We start from the raw sequence: 23,305 nt of genomic DNA, 5'->3' as shown, positions 1-23,305 counted from the left end.
ACTGGTTCCCAAGCTAACCTGGATCCAATTCCTTTTGATTAGAGAATGATAATATTACCAGTCACTGTGAAGTATAAACTGTCCCCGCCTTCCCCATATACAAGCTGATTTATAACCATACAGTCCCGAGCTTCATCCCATACGGGGCTTGAGTCTCCTTGGGTCATGTGTTTAGTGTGTGCACAATCAGTTTTTACGGAGTACCATTCAGTGATTTACTGGGTTTACTTCTGTTTACTTCTGGGTTTACTTCTGTTATCAATACACTATTAACATATTCATAAATTAACATACTATAATCTTAAAGGTGCCTAACGTGTTTTATATCACTTTACCACCTGCTACCATGAACTTTATAGGTTATCTTTATAGAATCTCTGCAATGTAATATACTTAAATGCTCCCCCCTCCCTCTAGCCCATGAACCCATGGAAATGCTATTCCACTCCAAAGAATCATGCTCCTTCTGTGCCTTTCCTCGCTCAATCTCCTCTTCCAAGAACATGGCGACTCCCTCGCGGAGTCCTTGTGAAGGGCCGGCAGCTCCTGTTTCATTGTGGGGTCCGGGTTCCTCCCAGACCTTCAGGTACCAGCGTCTGATGGCAGTTCTGATCCGTCAGCAATTTGGGGAGCAAACCACGGGGTTACAGCACCACCTAGTGGCCATGAGGGTGCACAGCGGATGTGAAGGCTTCTTCGTTCACTAATTTTTCATTCTTTTGTTTATTATAACAATGATGACAGAATTAAAGCCTGTTAAAGTCAAAACAAATGGAGGCAGCCCGAAAAAGTCCCTGAGCAGACAAATCCAGTTTAGTGGAAAAAGCAAAACATAATTTAGCTTAATTTGTAAGACAGATTCGGACTGAGTGACTTCTTTTTTATGCCTCTGGAAATCAAAAAACAAAACTAAAACTGTTTTCCAAAGTTGGTATGAAGTAACCAGAAAGAATTTCCCTACCAAAAAAAAACAATCCTAACCGTATAGCTAATCACTGTGAAGAATAAGCAGTCCCCGCCTTGTCATTATACAACCTGGTTTGTAACAGTAGATTCCTAAACCTCCTTCCGGGTTTGGTTTCTGTGCTCCTGGGTCCCAAACTGTCTTTTTGGCGTGTGCACAATGAACTTTTTCAAATTACTACACTGATTCGTTGGCATTCCCTTTCCTTCTTTTTTTTTAAAAAAATTTTTTTAATGTTTTATTTATTTGTGTGAGAGAGACAGAGACATAGACAGCGTGAGCAGGGAAGGGTCAGAGAGAGAGGGAGACGCAGAATCTGAAACAGGCTCCAGGCTCTGAGCTGGCTGTCAGCACAGAGCCCGACGCGGGGCTCAAACCCACGAACCGTGAGATCATGATCTGAGCCGAAGTCGGACGCTTAACCGACTGAGCCACCCAGGCGCCCCGTGCTTTTCCTTCTCTTATTGCTGGACTTCTGATACAGTAATGAAATGTAACAGAATTATACGGAGGGTACATAATACGGCTTATCACTATCCTTTGTCACCTAAGATGCATAGTTCTAGGCTGTTCTTTTTATTTTTAAGTTTGTTTATTTTTGAGAGACAGAGACAGTGCATGAGCAGGGGAAGGGCAGAGAAAGAGAGACACAGAACCTGAAGCAGCTCCAGGCTCTGAGCTGTCAGCACAGAGCCCGACGTGGGACTCGAACCCACAAATCGTGGGATCGAGACCTGAGCCGAAGCCGACCACTCAACTGACTGAGCCACCCAGGTGCCCCAGGCTGTTCTTTTAATAGAATCTTTATAATTTATGATAAATCCTTTCCCCTCTCCTCGTCCTGATCAGTATCACTCCACTCCTAGCTCATGAGCACATCGGAAATGCTTTTGCACTTCAAAAAATCATGCTCCTTCTAGGTCTTTCCTCAGGCAACCTCCCCTCCCCAGAATGTGGTGCGTCCCTCACGGAGTCCCTGGGCGATGCCAGCGGCTCCCCCGTGCTCCGCGGGCTCCTGCCTCCTCCCACAGCCTCGCTTCCAGCCTCTGGCAGCCACTGTGATCAGAAACTTGGAGTACAAACCGCAGGGTTTTAGCGCCTCCTGGTGGCCATGGGGGGATACATCAAGTGGGGATGCTAGTGTGTCCCTCTTGGTTCTAGAAATGTGGGCAAGAGAGAAGGGAGGGCACAGCAGAGACCCAAACACAGCGTGGAGAACGGGAACAGGGCCGGGAGCCCACAGGACCCTCCCGCAGCCGTGTGCGGGCCCTCCGGTTACCGGGAGATTACGGAAAGAACTCGGAGACGTTCCTTATTTCAAACCAACAAAACAAAATACCAACCTTTAACACATCAAAAACCTTTTAGAAATTACTAAAATAATTCAGTAACAAATTTCATCAAATCACCTAAAACGGCCTTTTACCAGGGTGCACTTTTATTCACCATCAACACTCAGAGCCCGCAAGAAGAGGCGGCGGCCAGAAAAAGCCCTCGGCCCCCGGAGGCCCACGCAGGGGAGGGAAATGGGGGTTCTTCCCTGCTCGGCCCTTCGTTCAAACATGTGAATTTGGAGAAACCGTGGTGAGTCGTGGGTCTTCCTGGTGCTGTGGCAAGCACGTCAGCACGGCGCGCATCTGGCCAGACCTGGTTTCTATCTAGACACTGCGTCCTTCTCTCCCACTTCACGTCACTACTGAATTCTTCAAAGCACTTCGAAAGGCTGCTTTCCACTTTTTCAAAAAGTTTTACTGACACTGAGACACCGGACAGACTGTCACAAAATGAACCCAGTCTTTCCATCTGTAACGTGAGAATGGTTTCTGGAAGCAGCTGCCTGGGTAGCAGCGGTAACGTGAGCCCCTCCCAGGGCGTGTCACCACGGACCGTGCGAGGCGCTGTCTCTAGGGCGTGTTGCCGGGGGCCCGTGTGCACAGGAAAGGAAAACCACCCCTGCGGCTGTCGCTGCTTTAACCATCTGTGTAAAACGTGCTTAGTCTACCAAGAAAAGGGCCAAGCAGACTGACCAGCTTCAGAGCCGTGGCCGCCCTGGGAGCCCCGGCCGGTGGAGACGGGCCGGTCTCCTCTGCCAGCGGCCAGCCCCTCTTCCCTCCACCGCAGCTCAGGCCGAGGGGGGACAGGCGCTGGGACAGCCCTGAAGTCACGAGCTCATCTGCCACAGGTTAGGACTATTGATCCAACAGATTGTCTGCACTCTTGTATGCTCCTTACTGTGCATCTGTGACCGTCCCTGCCACCTCGCCCCAGGCCCTCAGATGAGCCACAGGAACCAAGCTTCTTCACCCTGGTGTGACTCAGGACACTACAGCTGCACGTGGACCACGCTTCGCAAACAAGGAAACAGGTGCAATCCTGAGGACTGCCTCTGCGGGACACGTGTAAAGCACAGAAGACGCTGAAGGACCGGCAAACGGTCCCCAGAACTGCTTCTGGAGTCCCAGCTCCGAGACAGAGCCATTCGAGGACATGAGTTTCCCTCACCCACTGCTCCCTGACCCTCCCTGTCACCATTCTCAGCCCGGCCCCAGTTCTCGGAGTACACCAGCCTGAACGACGGCAAGGAGAATGATCACCGAGGTTCTAGTCTTTTCCACGGAGGAAAGCAATCTCTGGGTGATCATGTGCTGAACTTACAGATTAATATCACTACATTTAAAATGCAAAGGTAGCTCTAACTCAGGTTATTAGTTCTTAAAACCAAATTGCACAGCTGCTCTTTGAGGAAAGCTGCAGCCCAGAGGAAGGGCACCAGCTGGTGACTCGTGACCACATGCAGATGGAAGAGTTCTGAAAACTGGATTAAATGGAAAGAACTGTAGTTAGTCTGTACCAATTTGCATTCAGTGAAGAGAATAGTCTTAAGGATTTTCACATCTTAAAAATTATTTTAATTAAAATGTTAGAAACCAAATTATCAACTTATGACTGAGGTGAAAAGGTTACGTTTCTTCCTGCAGAACCCAGGCAGTGAGAACCCTCAGATTTCAGAACAGCAGGATTCAATGACAGGCTGACCGCAATCATGTCTGAAATTCAAAAGAGAAACCAATGAGAAGATTCTGATAGATGTAACTGTGATAAAACAGCTAATATTAAAATGGAAGCATGAACTGGAACAATAAAGTAGTAATTCCAACATTAATGATAAAGTAATTAATGAAAACATTAAGTTTAAATTACAATGAAATACTCTAAGAATATACATATAAGTATCAATCTTGATAACATTATTTACATAATATGTGCTTAAACTTCTTAATATTGAATTATGCAGTAATTACTAAAAGTAATTATACCTTACTAATACCAAATTATGAAGTACTAATATATTCTACATTACTAATTTATTGGTCTGATGTCAATAAAATTTTAATGGAATGCTTTCAAAGTTTCCCAGAAATAGTTACATAGAAGTTGTGTGAGGTATTCTTTGGCCAACAAAGAAAGCGATGTTTATCTTAAAGTGCTGGCATTTTCCAGCGAATGCTTTTTTTAATTATTTGTTTAGAGCAGTTTTAGGTTGACAACAAAATTGAGAGAAAGGGATAGATATTTTCCATCTACTGCCTGACTCTGTACGTGCACGGCACCCCCACCCCCGCCTCATCATCAACACCATTCGCCCAAGGGGTATGGTTTTGTTTTTCACCAAGGAGAGCCCTACACGGACACATTGTCCCCAGAGTCCACAGTCACCTCACGGCCACTCTTGTGCTGGACATCGTGGACGTGGGCAATGTATGATGACACAGAGCCTTCATGACAACACCATTCAGAGTATTTTCACTGCCCTAAAAACCCTCTGTGCTTATCAAATCTTTAAAAACTGTGTATTTGTAAACAAACAAAAAAAAGGAGTATCAGGAAGTTATATTTTAATGTCCTTTCATTTTCCACATAATAAAATCATTATTATTCACTTTACATTAATAAAGAATTCCTAATACTGGTTTATATTCTCACATGAAATGTTCAGTGGTTCGCACTATGCATGCTATAGATATAGCATTTTCTGCTGAAGAGTACTTTCTTTGAATATTCAAGTTACTACCCACTAGACTATTTAATCGACAACATTCGGCTTATCCCATACGATATTTGTCGTGTTTATACTACTGATTAAAATTTCATAATAATTGCTTGCATCTTAATGTAAACCCAATGGAATCCTTTCCCACATTCATTACATTTATAGGGTTTCTTTCCTGTGTGGGCTCTCTGATGTGAGTGGAAGTCAGTGCTTTGGCTGAAGTGTTTCCCATATTCATCACACGCATAAGGTTTCCCCCCAGTGTGAGTTCTCTGGTGTATATAAGGCTGAGTGATCCAACGGAACCCTCTCCCACATTCCGTACACTTGTAAGGTTTCTGGCCTGTATGATTCTTTGGTGCTTAGGCTTCTGGCTGAAGCATTTCCCACGTTCCGTACATTTGTACCCCCCACCCTGCCACCATGTGATTCAGCACGTACTGAGTCACCATGATCTGCAAGGAAAACTTCCCCACATTCATTATATTCACAGGTATCCTTTTTAGTGTGAAATCTCTGCTGTTCAAAGGAGAGAGAGGCTGTTAACAGAATTTCTCACATACACTAATTCTTTTCTCTACATATGACTCCTACTTTGACCATGCAGTGAACACCTCCTGTTAACATCTTCCCTGTGTTAGTTACATATGCAATGTGTGTTATTTTCTACAACACAAAGAGATTTCCTTTTTCATAACATCTCACCTACAGAGCTATCAGATTTATTTGAAAGATCTCACTAGTTTCAAAGACTGGATGCAAGAGCTATGTTTATGTGTTTGTCCTTTAAGAAGAACTCATGTAGTGGTTTTGAGCAACAGCTTAATTTTTCCCCTAAATTCCAACCACCCAAAGCTTTCTGCTGAGACAGTATTTACACCCGACTCAAATAACATTCTAAATCTGTTAGCACCCACGTCATTAATGTTCAGGGAGGGTTCACCCCTTTGAAACTTACAATTGACATGCAATTAGATGGGTCCTTTCTGCAGACATCTTGTCTCCTAAGGCCACTTTTCCTGTCTAAAATAATGTAAACAATATGAACTGCTAGTGTGCCTTAGAGGAAGGACACCGTTGAAAACGTGCAAGGCCTGTGTATGTTTCAAATACTGACCCTTACACGGGGAATATGAAAAGGGGGAATGTGTCAGTGATTTGAAAGGCATTTCAGGAAAGTGAAATGATGAAGTGTTTTCAGCTGAAACAAGATGTCTGTTGCTGACACCCCCCGTTCTGCTCCCCCTGCACCAGCATCTTCCCAGTGCTAAGCTCACACAAGCCCGGGGCTCACCCGGAATCAGGCCTGGGGGAAATCCTCTCCCTTCCCTCCACAGCTCCACTCCTTGCTGCAACTGGGAAATCACATCTGACTTGCAGAGTTGATACCCTGTTTGTGGGGAGTGAAAGACATACCGATTTTAGACCCTGTGCAGAGAAACGTGAATGATCTTTAATTTCAGGACAGGACACGAAGGAAGAACCGGAGAGCAACAAAGGAGAGGCCAGGGAAGAGCACCCTGAACACTGAAAATGCTAAGACCCTTCACCACAGCAAGAAGAACATCCTGACACCTTGCCAACACAGGGAGATGTTCTTGTTGCTGATGTGCAAGACCAAGGTCAAAGACAGAGTGAAGAATCTTTAGTGCTTTTCAACAAAGGAGAAATTATGTGTTCCCACTAGACTTAATTTTGAAAAATAAGATAAAAACAGAGAAGGAGGCAAACCATAAGAGACTCTTAAATACAGGGAACAAACAGGGTTGCTGGAGGAGACGGGGATGGGCTACGTGAGTGATGGGCATTAGGGAGGGCACATGCTGGGAAGAGCACTGGGTACTGTATGTAAGTGATGAATCACTGGGTTCTACTCCTGAAACCAATAGCACACTGTATGTTAAGTAACTTGAATTGAAATAAATAAATTTAAAAATAGCAATTAAGTACACAGAAGCTTCACCGAAACAATTTAATTTCTCTTTGCAAATAGGTAAAAGGTTAATAAACATTGGGGCACCTGGGTGGATCAGTTGGTTAAGGGTCTGATTTCAGCTCACGTCATGATCTCATGGTTTGTTAGTTCAAGCTCCACATCAGGCTCTGTGTGCACAGCTCAGAGCCCACTTTGGCTCCTCTGTGCCCTCCACTCTCTGCCCCTCCCCTGCTTGCTCGCATGCTCTCTCTCAAAAATAAATAAATATTTTAAAAAATAGGTAATAGGTATGATTTTCACAAATGAATTTTTAACTACCAGCTGACCATACAGAGAACAGTTTTTGTAATATTTAGTGCTTTCATTCACTTAAAATATTCATTGAATTCCCAGCACAGTCCTGGGCATTACAGATCTAGAAGCAAGAAAGACACAAAAGAGGGGTCAGGAAAACTATATTCTTTTGAGGTAACAAAACAGGTGTAAGTGAGAAGAATAAACAAATTATATCCAAACAGTGTTAAGAACCATGAAAGAATCTGAAGGAGGGCACGAGCAGAGGGGTGAAGTGAAAGCTGGATACTTGCTTAATAAACTTATCAAAGCTGACAGGCTCACCCACAGACACCAGATGACCAATGTTCTCCAGCATCACATCTCTGTACAGCTTCCTCTGGGACGTGTCCAGCAGGGCCCACTCTTCCTGCGTGAAGTCTACAGCTATATCCTTGAAGGTCACAGATCCCTAAAACACCAGAGACATTTTGGTGCATCCAGGGCCTTCCCTGTCAAAGGAGTATACTGGGCATGATGGTGCCAGGGATGGGTTGCTGTACACGCAGAGAGGTCAAACCCTGTCTGGGGTTCTAGTCACACGTTTCTCTACACTGCCTTGTCATGTGTCTTTCACACACACTCACACTTTGTAAACATAACTTCATTACATTACAAACAAGTATCTCACGGGGTCCAGTGGAAATAACCTGGACACAACAGTGCCCGACTTTCCCACAGGACTGAATGCGGCGTCCAGCAGAACCTGGAAAAGTGAGTGTGATCTCTCCCCTCTCTACACAATCCACGTGTTCCTGATAAGGCGTAAGACACACGGGTCACAAGCCAAGCCCCAGGGGCCCTACGTACGTAAGGATGTCCTGCCCGGACCCTCCTGTGGGAAGGCCTTGCCTTCCGATCTCCTCCAGGACCTCCGAGATGGCGTATCCCTCTACCCGCTGTAACAGCACCCTGTCTAAATGCCAGTGGGTAACAGAAGCCTCTCAGTTGAGCCTGATCTTTCTAGTCCTGCAAATTTTGCTACAGGACTTTACATTTAGTTCTATTACAATCCTTCTCAATGCACAACCCAAATTGGGAAAATATTCGTCAGAAATTTGTTTTCAAATTTGAACAAAGTTTAATTACGAAGAGGGAAACAGGTTGTTTGGAACAAGAGTGGTAAGGAAAATTTTTCTTTGCTTAATTTATTAAAATGCTCAAACACAGTCTATAAAAACTTTAGTAACTTTAAAATTGGGAAAGATAGGGGCGCCTGGGTGGCTTAGTCGGTTAAGCGTCCGACTTTCGCTTGGGTCATGATCTCGCGGTTCGTGGGTTCGAGCCCCGCATCGGGCTCTGTGCTGACTGCCAGCTCAGAGCCTGGAGCCTGTTTCAGAGTCTGTGATTCCCTCTCTCTCTGACCCTCCCCTGCTCATGCTGTCTCTATCTCTCTCCTAGAAATAAATAAAACATTAAAAAATTTTAAAAAAAAAAATTGGGAAAGATAAATAAATGATTGCTCACTGCTCTCTAGCTTCCCACACTCCGCCAGTGTCAACCCTGCAGAGCCCTCCTCTGCAGTATCTGAAACCCTGGATGGGCTGAACTCACCTGAAGAAACATCTGCCTCCCTACAGGCCTGTGAACTTCTGCTCATTCTCATTTCTATCACCTGTATTCACCGCACACCTAAGCCCACTGCAGACACTAACATGGTTCATGAATGAGTCACTTCTCAACTGAGGTCACGGGATGGATGAGAAGAAACAACTTTTCTGCAAGGACAGCCTTAATAGGATGGGGAATGGAATACAGTAGTGTAATACTGGGTAGGGGGTTATTTCTTGATCAAACCCTGAGCTGCCACAAGCCTCCCAGAGACCTGGTGAAGTATGACTGACACTAATAGTTCATGGGGGCACACAGACAATCCAAGTCATGGAGGGAAATCCTCTCATCCCCTGGAAAAACAGGTATCCATGAGAAAGAAGAGAAAGTTCTACTCACCTGTGGTTGCATTGTCTAGAACTCAGTTGCCCTTTCTTCCTGTGTGTTCTTACCAAGGGACAGTCCAATAACTAAGCCGACAAAGCTGAGGAAAGAGAAAGAACCCATGAGACTTGTCTTTTCCAATACTCCTAGATATGCCCATCTTGCAAATGCAAATCTTCACATGGTAGTGACTCCCCCTCCCCTGGTTCACCTCCATGTACCTGCAGAGTAAACAAGGATAAACAAGGAAGGGGGCTTGTTTATCTCCAAGAATAAACAATAAGAAGTCAATAGTAAAGTCAACAATAAACTATTAATATCCCCATTATAGAGACAGCAAAAGCATAGGGGTTTCTAGTTTACTTAGACTTGATACTGAGAGGTCTTAATTACATCCTTAGCAGCAGAATCCTAGGAGAATCTGACTCCTGTCACATGGAGGTTCTTGGATCCATAACTAAGGACACCATTTTGGAATTTCATATTTTATCATTCTTGGTTAGGTCCACTGGCGTTGTTTTCCAGCACCCATCTTAGCTCACGAGTGCCTCATCATCTCCCAATAAACACGTGCCCTCAGTCATCTTGGCTCCTCAACATGTAGGATTAAGGTGCTGTTGGTGCCTCAACCCACTTGTATCACTCATGGTCTTGGACATGTGGCCAAGCAACAAAGGGATCTCTTTAAAGTGGGGCTGAACACTTCAGAGACCCAACCCCTGCTCAAGTGTTCAGTGACTCTCCTATCATACAAGTCTAGCACATACAACCCCTTGCACAGCAAAGAAGCAGGAGTATATATGTCACAATGCTACACACTACAGATTGCTGCACAATTAGACCAGAAGACAGGCTCATAAAATATAGAGTGCAGGGTTTCGTTTTAGAGATAACTTATTGACTTCTTGGGGCCTGGAGTTCTAGTTATTTTTATCAACAAGATTATCTCTGTACTTCATGATTTAAGTATATAAAAGAATTTATCATCTCTAAAGTACTACCTAAAACAATGTTTATAACTAAATACACTGCATCCACAAATGCTGATAACATGTCAAGAAAAGGATATGATTAAAACCCAATGACCCTGAGGACCTGGAAAGAAAAAAAAAGAAACAACTACTGGTATTAACTGAGACTCCGTGAGTGGACTTTACATGTAACTGCTTACATACACTGAACTTAATACTCAGCAATAACTCTGCCTTTACAGATTACTTACACATTTAATGAGTTATGTACACTAGATTCATAAAACTTTATTTACAGGACAAAACTACATGGCTAGAAATTGACAACTAGAATTTAAAATTAACTATCTCTGGATGAGAACTGAAGAATTTCATCTTGAAGAATAGTGGAAATTTTTACGCACATATGTCACCAGTCAGATCCATGACCAGAGACTCCTCTCTCAAAACCGCTTCCTCTCAGCCTGCTCACATAATTTCTCCCAGGATCTCCTACATGGGAACCTCCAGCTGAGTGACCCCCATTTCCAAAATTAGCCTCCACCTCTAATTTGTATTGATCAGTGTAACATACACTTCTCATTCCAACATACACACACCAAGACCAACAATTCTAATGCCCTTCACTTCTTCCCAACATCTACTACTCGAAACTCCAACTGCAGAGGACTCCAGTATCTAACGCTCTCATGGCAGCATCCGTCACAGCTCAGAATGAGGGACTGAGCCACTCTAAATACAGTGTCACAGTCTCCCAACGGCTTTTTCTAAATATCTGGCTTCTTACTTTGGCTTAACAGCTCCCCTGCCATGCTTGAGTCATGTGTTAATAGTACCCATTAATAGTGCTTTTCTAATCTCACAAAAATCTCATCTTTTCCCTTAGTTTTCCAAAATGAAAAATCTCTTCCTACCGCAGAGATGAACCAAATAATATGAAGAAATATTTCACCTCACTGGCAAGAAACCTACAATTATTTCCTGATTTCCAACCCATCAGTACTTCCACTCTTGCAGAAACTGAGAAGTCACCTCTATTCCTAATTAAATCCAACTTCTCCAATTCCCATTCTTTCCTACTTCTTCAAATATTTTATGTTCTTCATTATAAACCAAATAAATGTCTTTTACCAGTAACCTCTTCATCATTTTTCCATCTATCTCCCTAAACTCATTTAGTCTCTCCATTCATCAAAGAAAAACGACCAATTTATACCTAGCTGCTGACACATGACCTTTTCTCTTCAAAATGAACCTGAAGATACAGTACATATTTAGTTACAATTTCTTCACATTCCCTCACTGTGATTAACAAAAATTAGTTCTGATTTCCAAGTTAATAAATCTTGTTAAAATCAGTTATTCCCCCTTAATTAAATCCAGTGAGTGTTTCTCTGCCTTTTATTTGGAATCGAAACAATACTGGCACATGACCTCTGTTTGGGAACTTTCTTTTCTAGGCTTTTCTGACAATTCACATTCCTAACTGCCTTTGAAACAAACTAAGCACTCCTTCCAGAAGTCCTCTGCAAGGTGCACCTTCAACAACAAAAGTGTTGAAATATCTCCAGGTTCGATTCTACCCCTTTTCTCTCCTCTTACAATATACTGTCATGGAAATCTCACAACACTCTTTCACTTGCTTCAATTTCTTCCACGGTCATCTCTAAACTCAAAACTAAAAACATACCTAGACTCCACTGCTGTGCTGTAGTCCCCACCTACACGTACTATAGGCACGTAAAAGGAAATATATTTCGAAATGAAGCCATTAACTCTTCCACAATAAAAATTTTTTGTCTTCTAGTCTTCCAAGTCAGATAACGAATCCACCGGATATCCAAAGATTCATCTCTGACATTGAAGAGCCAAAAATTAAGGCCTCCATTAAGAGCAACCTCGGGCTGCACGTAGCCCCAGTCCCAGTCCCAGGAAAAGCCTCAGACTGTTCAAGGCTAAAGCCATCCTCGGACCGCCCTCGGATCAGCTAATCAAAAGACATTCCTATGGTCTGAGTCAAGGCTGGGAACTGCAGATACAAACTAGCCAATTTCTCACCACTTGCCTGAACCCCAAGTGGGCCCTTTGAACTCACCTCATAATTGGTCATTTTCAAAGGATTCTCAAAAGTCATGATTGGGTCCCACCAAAAGGACTGAACACCTCACAGATACTAAATGGTCAAAGCTGTTACCAGGGTCCTGTACAATTGTAATTGGTGCTTATGTGATGATGCTACATGTACTGTAACACCCCCATCCCTTACTCCTTAAAATCCCTATTCGCTATTGTTCTTCGCTTCACCTTGCTGCCATGACACCGGTAGGCTGGTGAGCCCCTGCTCAAGCTTGTAATAAAGACCCTTTTAGGGGCACCTGGGTGGCTTAGTCGGTTAAGCGTCCAACTTTCGCTTAGGTCATGATCTCGCGGTTCTTGGGTTCGAGCCCCGCGTCGGGCTCTGTGCTGACTGCCAGCTCAGACCCTGGAGCCTGTTTCAGTCTATGACTCCCTCTCTTTCTGACCCTCCCCTGCTCACGCTGTCTCTCTCTCTCCTAGAAATAAATAAAAATATTAAAAAAAAAAAAAAGACCCTTTTGTACTTGCATCAGTGCCGGCTCCTTGGAGGTCTCTGGGAACTCGCGAATCGGGCACAACACCACTTTTCAGAACCACACAATTAAGCCTGCTGTCATCTCTCCACTAAGCACTATCATCTTTCATTTCTACCCCAATATCTATATACATATGGCCACTTCACACTCACTAGGTTTCCATCTGAGATTAAAGGCCATTTCTTCAGACATCCCTTCTTTAAACTACTTCCTAAATAAGTGGTTCCTTCTTACCTTGTTGTCTTGAATAGAACCTTACTTTGTTTCCTACAAGTTACTCATGTAACTTCTTACTATGCATTTATTTATTTATTTGCTCCTTTCTTCACTGCCAGGACTACCTGCAGAAAAATCATCTACAGCATTTTAAGGCAAGGTTCTCTTTGACTATGACTTGTGAATTATGAATAAACAGAAATTCCATGTCCCCATCACCTAGTCTACCCTCAGATGTGGTACTACAAATGGCCCTTGTCATTATAAACAATCATATTCATCATTAATAATTATGGTAAAATAAAAGAGGTTGGATCTGATGGGGGAGATTTTTCTTCGGTATTTCCAGAACCTAAGGAGACAGAAAACCTGGGATACTCGGTGGTGACTGAGCACACCATCACCGCAGACCCAAACTCAGAACTTCACTTACTTTAGGAATAGATATATAGTTACTGTTGGACTCATTCTGACATAGTTGGTAACTTCATCAGATTTGCAATGCAAGGGAGAGAGCTTGTTTACCTTGGGTGTTAACTGAGATAAATATCACCAAGGAAAAACTAGTTTAACAAAAAGAATTCTCCTCTAATTAATTAATTTAGATACAGTTATGAAAAACTGAACAATTCTTAAACCCTATCTGAGTTCTGCAGGCATTCAAAGGCCTCACTACATTGCGGGTTCGGGCCTGTTCTGGCAGTCACTTCAGGCAAGATTTACAGCAAGACAATCAGCACTTACATGTGGGTTTAGCCTACCAAAATAATTCTGGGGCTGCAGGCTTCAACCTGGCAATTCCACTTCTGAGTATTTTACATGAAGGAAACAAAAATACTAACTCAAAAAGATATATGCACCCTCATGTTCACTGCAGCATTATTTACAACAGCCAAGCCATTGAAGCAAACTAGTGTCTACCCAGGAGTGAATGGGTAAAGAAAATGCAGCAGAGGTACACACAATGGAATACTATTCAGCCATTACAAAAAGGAAATCTTTCCATCTGGGACAATGTAGATGAACCTTACAGGCATTATACTAAGTGAAGTAAGTCAGACAAAGAAAGGCAGACCTCACTTATATGTGGAATCTAAAAAACAAACAAAACACCTGAAACAAAATACAAACCCAAAGTCACAAAGAACAGATTGGTGGTGGCTAGAGGCAGAGGTGAGGAAGGGCAAAACGGGTGAAGATTGTCAAAGGCACAGACTTCCAGATATAAAATAAATAAGGAATGGGGATGAAATATACACCATGGTGACTACAGTTAATAATGTATTACGTACTTGGAAGTTGTTAAGAACAGATCTTAAAAGTTCTCATTATAAGAAAAAACATCTGGGGGTGCCTGGGTATCTCAGTCAGTTAAGTGTCCGACTTCAGTTCAAGCCCTGATCTCATGGCTCCAGTGTTCGAGCCTCTCATTGGGCTGTGTGCTGACAGCTCAGAGCCTGGAGCTGCTTCAGATTCTGTGTCTACCCCCCTTTCAGTCTCTCGCCTGCTCACACTGTGTCTATATCTCTCAAAAAACAAAGTTTTTTAAAAAAAATTTTAAGAAGAAAAAAATCTGTAACCCTGTGATCATTTTGCAATATATACAAATACCAAATTATGTTCTATACGTGAAATTAATATATTGTTACTCTATTAAGTAAAAACAAATCTGAGAGGAAGGCAAAAAATGACTTCTAGTCTTGGCTCATCTCTACTTTGTCCTTGGTTAAATTCCTAAACCCAGAGTGAATCCTTGTTTTCCCCTCACTAGTCAGAAGAGGCCACATGTTTGAGCCTGGAACGCCCCCTTTTCACCTCAAAAGCTAGACTGCAGACAGGTCGAGACTGCCTCTGACACCGCACGCCCTGAGCTCGGGGGCTGCACGGCCGATCCGACACTGTCGTGACACGCAGCTAGTTCAGGAAGCTTCCGAGCCGAGCGCCACCCCACGTGGGGCTACACAGGTAAGACGCACTTGTACAAGTACAGCATCGCCGCCTTTACAGAGCGCCTCTGAGCTGACGGCCGGCCTCCTGCTGCCTGATTTGAGCTCGTTTAAAAACACTGAGCAACACACTGGGCACATTTCCGAAATTAAAATGGGGGGGCGGGTACAAGACACGTTTATTCTCACACCTCTGGATATATTCAAGAATCTGAACATTCTGGGGGTTCGTTAGCGTGCGTACTTTATTCTTTTAACGCCTTCCTATGTTACCTAGGTTAATACAAAGGAAGAGAACGCCACCCCAACTTGAATCTCTCTGAGGATATTTACCCACGTCGTAAGGGCTGTAAATCAATACTACAGAATATTTTTAAAATACTAGGACCTCTCGGAATAACTGGGCCACAATTTAGAAGTGAGGGGAGTAGAAGCACAGTGTGTTTCAAGAGATTTTTTTTTTAATGAAATTTAGAATTCAGAGGTCGCAGCGTTATCTCTGCAATAAAGTAGAATAAACAATTCTGAAGGGATGGTGGACGTCCTGTTTTCCTTCTGAGGGCAACTTTTCGCTTCAAAATCCGTTCTTTTCCTTCCTTGTCTTTTTATAAATACTGTATAAATTCACAAGCGTCCTGGACCTATTTTGCATCCACCTGTCACAGTGAGGTCCTACAAAAGATGTTTCAGTGACCTGACGCTTACTTACAATGATCTACGGCTGTCGCCGGGTCATGAGAAAACGTGGGCCGTCGTAATGCATCAACCAGGAAATGGGACAAGCCGAGGAGGGGTATTTTAAAACGCAGACACGGCAACTTCCTTGAGAGCCCGGAAAGTCCAATTATAATCAAGTCTGATCTGGGTGTAAATAAAATCTAAAATCCTGACACTGAAAATACAGCCGTGCGTTTTCACACACCTACCTCTCTAGTCTTCGTATTTTTCCAACTATGACACTTTCACTCTCTACGACAAACCGCCCGGCGCGAACCAAGGCCGCGCAGCGCCCACGCAGCGCCCCTTCCGCCCGCGACCGGATGTGTCCGCCCCAGGCCCTTCCCGAGCCCCTGCCTCGGCCGAACACCCCGAACTTTTGTTCCGTCCTCTCTCCACGGCCACGCGGTTCCCCGCCCCCGAAGCCGCACCAGGAGGCCCCCGATCCCGCGGAACAGCCCCGAATCTCTACAACTGCCCACGGCATGCTATGATTTCACCCCCAATGGCCCTCGATGAGCGGGCACTCCCGTAAAACACGTCCTGGGGAAACCCTGCACAAGAAAGGGAAGGGAAAGACACGCGAGGCGGTGCGGGCAACAGCGAGCTTCTTTCTGGCTATTTAAGAGAAAATCCCCACAGCGGCCCCCTCCCAGCAGTGCGGCAGCACACGGACGTTACTCACAGCCGACCTGGGGCCCGCGTCGTCAGTGACGCCTCCTCCGTCGCCCCCGAGAGAACGCGTGAGAGAACGCGTCTCCGGGCTCTCGTGCGGACGCAGCGTCGACGGCAAGGGGCGCGATGCGCATGCGTTCCACGTTGGCCAAAGGCGGCAGGTCGGCGCGCCCCCTGCCGGTCTTCAGGGTGCAGCGCAGGAAGCTCAGACCTCATGTGTCCTGGGTGAGGCTCTTAACCACGTGCCCTCGCTTGGGAGTGAGGGTCTAGAGCCAAGCGAGTGAGATGGTTAGGATGGCCCATACGTAGTGGATTACAGGTGGTATAAACTGTTAGGCTATGTCTTGCTTAATAGAAATGGGTGCTGTTCTTCCCGAAATGCATCTCTGTCTATGTATTTATCAGTGGATGCGTAAATAATACTCCCATGTGCACACACAAGCTAGGTTACACATAAATTTCTTCACACTGTCAGCTGAGTGGCTAAGAAACAACCACTCCCCTGTAGCAGTGAGATCATGCATACATTCTTCTGAAGTATGCAGGGTAAGAATTGGATACTAGGGTGTAGTGGCGTCCCAGAGAGCAGGGGTGGCTCCTACCTACTCTGCGACCCTCCTCTTTCCTGACACCTCAACAGGGGCCCATTGGGATTTAGACAGGAATGTTTTTGGTTGTGGTGATCCTGAGACTCAGGCAAGACATGTGTAGGCATGTGGGGATGCTCCAAAGCAGTAGGAGTTTTTATTTTTGAGAGAGAGAGAGAGAGAGAGAGGGAGAGAGAGAGAATGTGAGTAGGAAAGGGTCAGGGAGAGAGGAAGACAGAAAATTGGAAGCAGACTCCATGCTGTCAGCACAGACCCTGATGCAGGGCTCAAACTCACTAACCAGGAGATCATGCCCTGAGCCAAAGCCAGACACTTAATCAACTGAGCCACCCAGGTGCCCCAGAAAATGTCATTTTAAAAACTGTCATGGGGGTTCAGGGATGGGTTAAAGAGATGATGGGGATTCGGGAGTGCACGTGCTGTGATGAGCACAGGTGGTGTATGGAAGTGTTGAATCACTACATTGTACACCTGAAACTGATACTACCCTATGTTAACTGAGATTAAAATAAAAACTTAAAATAAAAAAGTAAAAAATAAAAAATGTCACAAGGAAATTTGGGTTTAAAAAATATGTGTAGATTGGGGCTCCTGGGTGGCTCAGTCAGTTAAGCATCTGAANCACACACACACACACACACACACAATATAAATAAATAAATAAATAAATAAATAAGTGTAGATCAGTCTTCCTAGAATAAAAGCCATCACCCTTCACTCATGTCATTGCTTACTTGTGAAAAGTGGGAGAAACTCTAAAATGGCTCTGAAACACCTGGATGGTGCTGCAGGAAAATATATAAGCCATTTTCCTTACAGATGTATGGATCAAGTAATAATTGAAGTAACAAAAAGGAAGCCAGCAGTGGATTTAAAATAATTTATTATAAACATTTTTAAAGTAATGAACAAATGCTTCATGTATTTCCTTATTTATTTAAAATACCCTCCCCCCTCAATTTAGAGAAAATAAAATGAAACTCTATGTGTTCTTAAGATAGTTTCAAAAACTGCCAACAGTTAACAGTGCTGTAGAACTTTCCAAACTCAAGTCAGTGAGTGAGTAGGTGGGGGGAGGAACCTAGATTCTTAAAAGCAAACCTGGAGTCATATCATTCTTTCTGTAAATAGTGTACTAGTGAGGAAAAAGTGATAAAATGTGAAAATAATCTGGAAAACCACCTGTCATTTAGGGACACTCTTAATATTAGTTCGTGTGTGTGTCTGTCTGTCTGTCTGTCTGTCTGTCTTCCAGGGAGATAGATCTCCTTGAAAGTCTGATGCAGGGACATTACCCCACCCCTCGGCCTCTGAAGCCCTCTCCTATGCTTAACATTAAGGCTGTAGCACTTTCTCAGCCCTAATTTCCCTGTTGCCCTTTTACCATCTGCTCTTCCCTATCCCTTTCAGGTCAGGGTTTAAGAGATTGTGCTCTTTATCCTGGAGCTGTTGGTTGGCATCAAATCCATTCCTCTTTGCTGTGCACATTGCTTCCAGTCCAGTATGGGCTTATACAAGAGGGCAGGAATGGCAGTTCCCTGGTGCTGGGCATACCTAGAAATACTGCAAAGGCTTCAGAGGGTGGGGACCTCCTCTCTAGCCTCCCATACTTGTTCCATCTATTCCTGGCTCCCTACGGGTCTTAGGAAAATTTTCATTGAGGCTGGCGGGCCATGTATGCCCTCCCTGGGTCTTGCAGGCAGGCACAAGTGGTTGCTGATCCCAGAAGTGACTCACAATGTTTCTCAGAGGCTCAGGAAGGCCAAGATGCCCTCGCCAAGCTTCCACTGTCAAAATGTCCACTCAAGGACCCTGGAAGGAAACTTGGAAATTTTGTGGATGCTTATATCTATAAAGGGCACCAGAAATGACCTGGAAGCATCTGTCCATTTGTATGTATTTTTGGGAAATCTCCATCATCTTCTTCAGTAAACCAGATACCCTTCTTGGATAGAACAAGTCGACTCAGCATTTTCTAACAGCAGCAGTAACAATAATAAATCATAATCACAGTAATAATTGTGACCATGGTGATTAACCATAACAATGATAATAGTCTATGATGAGAGCCATAATAATAATAACAATAATAATGAGATGGAAGAATAGACTATAGGCCACCACAATGTAGGAGAATATCAACTTTCCATGTGACACAGAAAGACAAAGGCTTTCAATAGTTTAAAATTATTTTCAATAATGTAAGAATGCTTCAATATCCTCAGACTGAAAACATGGACCAGAGTATAACTCCTACAATAAGATGATGCAATAAAAGCATATCTTGCAATCCCTGTAAAGATAACACCAACCTCCTTCACAGAGCTCAAACAAACAATCCTAAAATTTCTGTGGAACCAGAAAAGACCCCGAATAGCCAAATAATCTTGAAAAAGAAAACCAAACCTGGAGACATCACAATCTCGGACTTCAAGCTGTATTACAAAGCTGTGATCACCAAGACACTATGGTACTGGCACAAAAACAGACATTCAGATGAATGTAACAGAACAGAGAACCCCAAAATGGACCCACAAATATATGGCCAACTAATCTTTAACAAAGCAGGAAAGAATATCCAATAGAATAAAGACAGTCTCTTCAGCAAATGGTGTTGGGAAAACATGGACAGCGACATGCAGAAAAATGAACCTGGACCACTTTCTTAAACCATACATAAAAATGAACTCAAAATGGATGAAAGATCTGAACATAAGACAGGAAGTCATCAAAATCCTCTAGGAGAAAGCAGGCAAAAACCTCTTTGACCTCAGCTGTGGCAAATTCTTACTCAACAAATCCCCAGAGACAAGGGAAACAAAAGCAAAAATGAACTATTGGGACCTCATCAAAATAAAAGCTTCTGCACAGTGAAGAAACAATCAACAAAACTAAAAGGCAACCAATGGAATGGGAGAAGATATTTGCAAGTGACATATCATATAAAGGGTTAGTATCCAAAATCTATAGAGAACTTATCAAACTCTATATCCAAAGAACAAATAATCCAGTGAAGAAATGGGCAAAAGACATGAATATACACTTCTCCAAAGAAGACATCCAGATGGCCAACTGACACATGAAAAGATGATCAACATCACTCCTCATCAGGGAAATACAAATCAAAATACCAACGAGATACCACCACACACCGATCAGAATTGGTAACATTAACAACTCAGGCAACAACAGATGTTGGCGAGGATGTGGAGGAAGAGGATCTCTTTTGCATTGCTGCTGGGAACGCAAACTGATGCAGCCACTCTGGAAAACAGTATGGAGATTCATCAAAAAATTAAAAATAGAACTGTCCTACGGCCCAGAAATTGCACTACTAGGTATTTATCCAAGGGATACAGGTGCGCTGTTTCAAAGGGGCACATGCACCCCAATGTTTATAGCAGTGCTACCAACAATAGCCAAAGTATGGAAAGAGCCCAAATGTCCATTTATAGATGGGTGGATAAAGAAGATGTGGTGTGTATATGTACATATGTATGTATGTACATGTATATGGACATACATATATATGTACTCAGCCATTAAAAGAATGAAATCTTGCCATTTGCAACTACGCGGATGGAACTAGAGGGTGTTATGCCAAGTGAAATAAGTCAGAGGAAGACAAATATCATATGACTTCACTCATATGAGAAATTTAAGATATAAACCAGATGAGCATAAGGGAAGGAAAGCAAAAATAATATAAGTACAAGGAGGGGGACAAAACATAAGAGACTCTTAAATATGGAGACCAAAGAGGGTTGCTGGAGGGGTTGTGAGGGGGATGGGTAAGGGGCACTAAGGAATCTACTCCTGAAATCATTGTTGCACCATATGGTAACTAACTTGGATGTAAATTTTAAATTAATTAATAAGATAATCAATTAATTAATGTAAATTAAAGGTAAATTAAAATTTATGAAATTAATTAATTAAGTGGGTTGGTTTAGCAGCCAGCAAGACTGAATCATGCTGAAAACACGAGCAAACCCACAGCCAGCAACACACCTGTGACTCTCCCTCACAGTAATAAACCTACTATTAATTAAGCATATTGAACAAAGACCTTCAGGTTGACATCATTGCAATAGACAGAGAAAGGATACAAGCATGTTAGCCAAGAACTGAGCAAAAGGCGAAATCATCTGAGGTTCACTTTTGCAAGGCAACAATCAGTTTAAGGAATGAGTCACGTCTCAGGCAGAGAACCCAGAAAGCATCTCATCCTGTGATTCTTCTCATTATTTTAAGAAGATCATATATCATAACATTAACAATCTCAACAATTTTGGGGTATACAGTTCAGGGGTATTACATTCATAGTGTTGTATGATCATCACCACCATCCACCTCCTAAACTCTTGTCATTTCACTCAACTAGAACTCTACCCAATATCCACAGATTCTCCATTTCCCCCTCCCCCATCCCGTGGTGATCACCATTATACTATCTGTCTCTGAATTTGATTACTCTAGGCACCTCGTATAAGGGAAATCACACAATACTTGCTTTTCTGTGACTGGCTTATTACATGTAGTGCCATGTCCACCAGTTTGTCTGTGTTGTAACACATGTCAGAACTTCCTTTTTTTTTTTAATATTTTTATTTATTTCTAGGAAAGAGAGAGACAGCGTGAGCAGGGGAGGGTCAGAGAGAGAGGGAGTCACAGACTGAAGCAGGCTCCAGGCTCTGAGCTGGCAGTCAGCACAGAGCCCGACGCGGGGCTCGAACCCACGAACCGCGAGATCATGACCTAAGCGAGAGTCGGACGCTTAACCGACTAAGCCACCCAGGTGCCCCATAGAACTTCCTTCCTTTTTACGGCTGAATAATACTCCACTGTATAGATAGACCACATTTTGCTTATCAATTTATCTGTAGCCTATGATTTCGCTTAACCGACTAAGCCACCCAGGTGCCCCATAGAACTTCCTTCGTTTTTATGGCTGAATAATACTCCACTGTATAGATAGACCACGTTTTGCTTATCAATTTATCTGTAGCCTATGATTTAAGTCAGAAACATAATATGAATTGATGCTTCTAAAAAGTGTGCAGGTTTGTTAAATGAATGATGGCTAGCTCTCTCTACCTCTGTGCATAATGACAAATTTTTAGCTTGGCTGAAATGGAGCCGGATTAGGAAGGGGAAGAGAGATGAGATAAGTCCACCACAATAGAAAGACTTCATTTTGTACCAAAAAAAAAAAAAATCTTAAGCAGACAGACATTCTTCTAGAAGATCAGGTGGGCAAAGTAAGTCCTCCTCAGGGCTCTACTAGCATATGATCACAGACCTATCAGTGCCTCCAGAGGGAGACATGCAATATTTCAGGAGGCTCATTGGAGGAACACACTTCAGCTAATACAGTGGGGACACAGAGCCAGTGTGTGGATTGTAGGTCTGCTGGGGATTTCTCTACAACCATCATCAAAAACTCTGACCCATTTCATGAAAAGAGAGATTATAGGGGTGTCCAGGTGGCTCAGTTGGTTAAATGTCCAACTCTCAATTTTGGCTCAAGTCATGATCTCACGCTTCGTGAGATTGAGTCCCATGTTGGGCTCTTCACTGACAGTGCAGAGTCTGCTTGGGATACTTTTTTCTTCTCTCTCTCTGCCCCTCCCCCACTCATGCACACATGCTCGCTCTCTCTCTCTCTCTTTCTCTCTCTCTCTTTCTATATAGAAAAAGACTATATAATGTAGTATGGCATCAACAACAAAAATAATCCACAATAAAAAATGTACTGATAAAAATAATTACAATAGTCACCATTAATAATATTAACTCCACTGCTGTTAATATGGGAAATACTGATAAATAAGGAGGTTGGTGTAGAATCCCCTAAGTGAATGTCAAAGTGACTGTACCAGGCTTAATGGGATGGATTGTGTTTAGAGCCCTAGGTGTACACATGAAATCTGTTACATGAGGCAAAGATGAGCAACCAGAAGGGGAAAAAAAGCCAGCCTGGAGGAGGGTCTGGGACAACTTGGAAAACTGCATGCAAATAACCTGAGGTCAGGGGCGGGGGGAACGGAATCCTGGGCCCGCTTGCAGCAGGATGATCAACAGATTTCAGGAGTTTGGCCCCCGTTGCAAGCAGGCAGGATTACATCTCTGCACCAGCACAAAAAAACCCAGTGTCAAATGGACACTCAACCTACCATTATTATTTCAGCCCCCGACTGCTCGGCGCCGTTTATGCATCTTCTCCACTAAGACTCTTGGAACTCCAGACTTCTCAGTTCACATCTCCGATGTCATTTAAAAATATTTGCAAGGGAATTAAACGGGACTGGGTTGTAGGAAGGTGTCACCTACAGTGCTCC

The 23,305-nt window shown here is 43.4% G+C and overlaps 1 protein-coding gene across 6 annotated transcripts; it reads right to left on the bottom strand.

Moving 5' to 3' along the window:
- Positions 1–3,843: 3,843 nt before the first annotated feature.
- On the bottom strand, positions 3,844–16,459 carry LOC144243918 (zinc finger protein 705A-like). 6 transcript variants are annotated; one of them, XM_077779059.1, is made up of 6 exons: positions 16,367–16,458; positions 9,235–9,319; positions 7,570–7,696; positions 6,310–6,405; positions 5,974–6,038; positions 3,844–4,011 (listed from the first exon to the last, which is right to left on the bottom strand). In XM_077779059.1, the coding sequence occupies exons 2-6, from the start codon at positions 9,244–9,246 to the stop codon at positions 4,006–4,008; spliced, it is 306 nt and encodes a 101-aa protein (XP_077635185.1). In that variant the 5' UTR covers positions 9,247–9,319; positions 16,367–16,458; the 3' UTR covers positions 3,844–4,005. The 6 variants fall into 6 exon arrangements, with proteins under 6 accessions (XP_077635185.1, XP_077635184.1, XP_077635179.1 ...); XM_077779058.1 differs by lacking the exon at positions 5,974–6,038 and having other exon boundaries at positions 7,570–7,736; positions 16,367–16,459; XM_077779053.1 differs by lacking the exon at positions 5,974–6,038 and having other exon boundaries at positions 16,367–16,456.
- Between the last annotated feature and the right edge of the window lie 6,846 nt (positions 16,460–23,305).

This window comes from Crocuta crocuta, unplaced genomic scaffold (genome assembly GCF_008692635.1).
Source record: "Crocuta crocuta isolate KB4526 unplaced genomic scaffold, BGI_CrCroc_1.0 scaffold88, whole genome shotgun sequence".
NCBI classification, from domain to species: domain Eukaryota; kingdom Metazoa; phylum Chordata; class Mammalia; order Carnivora; family Hyaenidae; genus Crocuta; species Crocuta crocuta.
The sequence above is the reverse complement of the archived record's forward strand: the minus strand, read 5'-3'. Positions and strand labels throughout refer to the sequence as shown.